At 32.7% G+C, this 4,214-nt stretch overlaps 1 protein-coding gene across 1 annotated transcript in view; it reads left to right on the forward strand.

The window, feature by feature from the left end:
• col13a1 (collagen, type XIII, alpha 1) overlaps positions 1-3,708 on the forward strand; it is a 124,833-nt gene extending 121,125 nt beyond the window's left edge. Inside the window, exon 37 of the mRNA XM_016473869.1 lies at positions 2,277-3,708. Within this exon, the coding sequence (XP_016329355.1) occupies positions 2,277-2,309 (33 nt within the window). The 3' untranslated portion in view covers positions 2,310-3,708. The remainder of the gene's footprint in view (positions 1-2,276) is intronic.
• The last annotated feature ends 506 nt before the right edge of the window (positions 3,709-4,214 follow it).

Raw genomic sequence — 4,214 nt, forward strand, 5'->3', positions numbered from 1 at the left:
TGTTAAAATAGCAGGATTTCTACTATCAAGTATACTTCTTGTTGCAAATAGTGGCAATTATCTGCACTTCAGTATTGTAGTACATTATAAAACAGTATGCAATAATAACGTATTGAGTGTAAATTATAATTTTAATTTTAATTATTAAATGGATGCCACCTTATTGGTACAATAAAGCCCTCCCTACACCTACCCTAACCCTACCCGATACTTTATTTTCAACTTTTTGATTATTTCCTTAATTTTTATTGAAAATAAATGCCTTTACGATGTGATACGAGATTTGAAAAAGGAGAAAAAAAAAGTTTGGCAAAAGGTGGGATCGAACCTGGGTCGATCGCGTCAAAAAGCCGACGATACGCGCTTACCAATCTGCGCCAGTGGAGCTGATTATGTACAGCTGCTTTTAAAGTGTTGACTAGCCCAATCACACGTTGGAGAGCGGAATTACTGCCAACAAGGCGGGCTATTTGCACTAAGTGTAAATAGACCCTCCATATTTTTTATTCCATAGTAAGGGAAATTCATACAATACATTTAAACTGAGCTACTTTAATACCATCTCCGAACTTTCTACCACGACTCTGCTGTTCTTCGGCTGGTTCTTCCTGTATACGTTGATTGACAGATCCCAAACCAATGGAGCTGTCTCAAACTATACCTACCTCTTCCGGTCTGTCTGATTTGTCGTTGTGTTTTCTGAATTGTTATTTTGTTTTTTAGACTTGCATTTGCGTTTGTAATTTGTTATTTTGTTTTCAGAATTGTGATTTGTTTTGCACTTCTCGGCCACCATAGTTTTCTCCATATTCACCTGCCATTTTTTGTCAAATATATTATTGCAAAAACTGAATTAGTGAATGGCTCTATGAAAAGAAAAGAATGACTGAAATCCACACACACTGCTTTGCCTTGATGGGCTTTCATGTAAATATGTCTAAATCAGGCCCTTTGAGCAGCTATATTTTTTCTCTCATCTCTATTCTTATTTCTGGCAATTTAATAGTATAGTAGATTAATGTAATTTACATACTTGGGCAATGAATTTAGTCTTAATTTATCTCATATATATTGCTGCTCACTGTCAAGCACATCTTTGTGTTTGTTAATAAGCATCAACAACCATTCAAAAGTTTGGGGTCAGTATTTCATTTTTATTTTTGAAAGATTATAGTACTTTTATTCAGCAAAATGCATTACATTGATCAAAAGTGTCACTAAACAATTTTACATTGTTGAAAAAATATTCAATTTTAAATGTTGTTCTTTTAAACTTTCTATTCATCAAGAATCGTGAAAAAAATGCATCACTTTCCACAAAAATATTAAGCAGCTGTGTGACACTGAAGATCGGAGTAATGATGCTGAAAATTCAGCTTTGAAATCACAGAAATACATGTTTTAAATGTTAAAATATATAGTTATTTTAAATTGTAAAAATATTTCACAATATTACTAAGTTTACTGTATTTTGATTTAATAAATGCAGCCTTGGTGAACATAAGAAACTTGTTTCAAAAATTGTACTGAATCCAAATGTTTGAATGGTAGTGTATATGTCCCATTTTACCTCAAGTAAAAATGAAGAATAAAACCAACTAAGTTAGTATTACAAACATGCCATATACATCATAATATGTTTATTATAAGGCCCACAGCTAAAATGGTTTTGTTGTATTTGTTTTGTGTTCATTCAGTGTTGAAGTGGATTGTGTAGGATTGCTGCTGCTTACATTGACAAGCTATTCGGGTTCCATTTTGCCACTTAATATCAAGTTAAGCATGGTTTGTAATAATCAGTGTCTATAAACTCTTTATCTGTCTGTAATACCTCATACTAACATGTGCCTTAATGCTTTTACTCTGCCAAAGTAGTTTTGAGACATATCAACAATGTCAAAGAAGCTATGCTGTCAACATGAGGAATATAAGATAATAAATGGCTGTAAAAAGCCAAAACATTTCCTAACACATCTTATTTATTCATATGTTCTCTCTTTAATTTGATATCCTTAGAAGATTCTGATTTTTTAACTTTGTTTTTTACAGTAATGACATGACATTTACACAGAGACTAAGAAAAATTAACACCCTCTGGATGTTTACATGCTGAAGTTGTGCTTGTTATTGTGATTTGCATTTGACAAAAAGTGTGAAAATTGCATTAGTGGGTTTCAAGATCGAGTTATTTTATATACATGCATGTTTTCTGAGGCCCTCTCCGTGTCATCTTTGCAGAAGTCTACTACAAATATGTATGTTTCTTTTATTAAAAGGGTCAGAATCCGTTCCAGCTAGCCAAGAAGTAACCCTGTAGTGAAATCCATAAGGTTCTGGTTCGATTTCCTTCATAAGCAACACAAAAACTTGAAGAGATTTTGGGAGATCTTTAAGTATGGCCTGCTCTTTGGTGGCTGTTGGAAGGATTTTGTTTCCTGTATAACCGTCCTGTAGTACTGAAGGGCTCCAGAGGGCGGCAGATGTGAGCAGACTGACACTGACTGGACTACAGAAAAGACGATAATGCAAAAGTAGCCTGTCGTTTTTAGACCTTTTTCTTTCTCTTCTATATTATTCACTATGTGAAAGAAACATTTTAGCACATTTCGTTCCTTGTTGATGACGATGTTAAATAATGTTTGTGATCAGAGGATCCAGCGCAGCTCGTTGAACATGCAGATGTGGTCTGAGTGTTCTTGTGTTTCCAGACAAACCAAAGAAAGATAAAATCTTTGATGATTCCTGATTCAAAATATCACTGCCTTCTGTCGAGAGTTGCAGGTAGAATGCAACCTCACACTTCACTCAAAGTACACCTTTATTCTTGCGTTTAATATTAATATTTAGCATAAATGGATGTACATATCCATCCTGCTTTGCATACAACAATGTTGTTGTGCTTGTACATAGCATAATGTTATACCTTTAAAAATGAAAATAGAATCAGTTATACAGCTAAAAAAAAAAAAAAAAAAAGGTAAACATGAGTGACAAAGTAAACTATCACTCTTAACTAATTTGAAATGCCTGCTATGTACCAACTATTACCACAATCCTTCTACATGTTACTTTGCAAAAACAGTTTTCAAAAAATGTAATAGCTGTTTGCAACAGAGCATTTGATGGTGTTGCAACATGCATGCAACATTTCACTCCTGTAAACATAGATGTCAATGCTGACTCCATCTGTATATTTTGCCAACTCTTTGAAATGCAAATAACTGTTTGCAGTTTGTTTGGGTAAATCTACTCTTACAGAATGGTTGTACTTTTCAGAATATATTGGGGCAGCTAAAGCAACAAATTTAAACCAGCAGTGACACATTGGGCGTTTAATTTATTTATCATTGGTTTCGCACATGTTTGACCTTCAGATAAACTATTTGTTTATATTAAGTTTTTATGCCTATACGTCTGATTAGAGTAAACTTCTTTTTTGACATGAAAACTATTTTTGGTTGTCCAATATGCAACTTATTACCAGAATCACAGAATAAACAGTACCGCTATGGGATGACAACACCACATTAACCATAACAGCTTTTGTGAGGGAAAATAATCTTTAATCTCCTTACAAAATTTGGGATCTGGATTCATTCATAATGTGGTTTCATATGTACCAGCAGCTGTTTTTTTTTTTTTAAACCTAATGCAAGCATTCCTTATGTTGTATTTTGACTGTTTCAGGCAAAGATTGGTTGTATATAAACCCACTGTAAATGTCTATCCAGATAACAAGTTAATTATTACTCAATTAAATTAGTTTGCAATCAATTCATTCAAGCCTGAAACACACCTATTTTTTCATTAGTATATTGTTTTCATTGTCATCTGAATGAATATTAGAGGATAAGTCAATTATTGAGAGATAAAATCAATGTTAAATTGTGTTTACTTGAAACATTGATTATTGGATTATACATTACTGAGAATCCACTTTTATTTGTCTTGAAGACATTAAATTGTATGTGTAAAAAAAATTAATAATAACATTTAAAAAAAGCATTTTGTAATCATACACTCCTAAAAATAGAGGTTCTTCAGTAGCTTATCGGGGCACAATTTTACCATTTAAGCGTATTTCTCGACTATATGATATTCTAGAGATTTTGCAAGCTTTAAATTGTATGTGTAAAAAAAATAAATAATAACATTTAAAAAAAGCATTTTGTAATCATACACTCCTAAAAATAGGTTCTTCAGTAGCTTATCGG

This window comes from Sinocyclocheilus anshuiensis, unplaced genomic scaffold (assembly GCF_001515605.1).
Source record: "Sinocyclocheilus anshuiensis isolate Anshui unplaced genomic scaffold, SAMN03320099.WGS_v1.1 scaffold536, whole genome shotgun sequence".
NCBI classification, from domain to species: Eukaryota; Metazoa; Chordata; class Actinopteri; order Cypriniformes; family Cyprinidae; genus Sinocyclocheilus; species Sinocyclocheilus anshuiensis.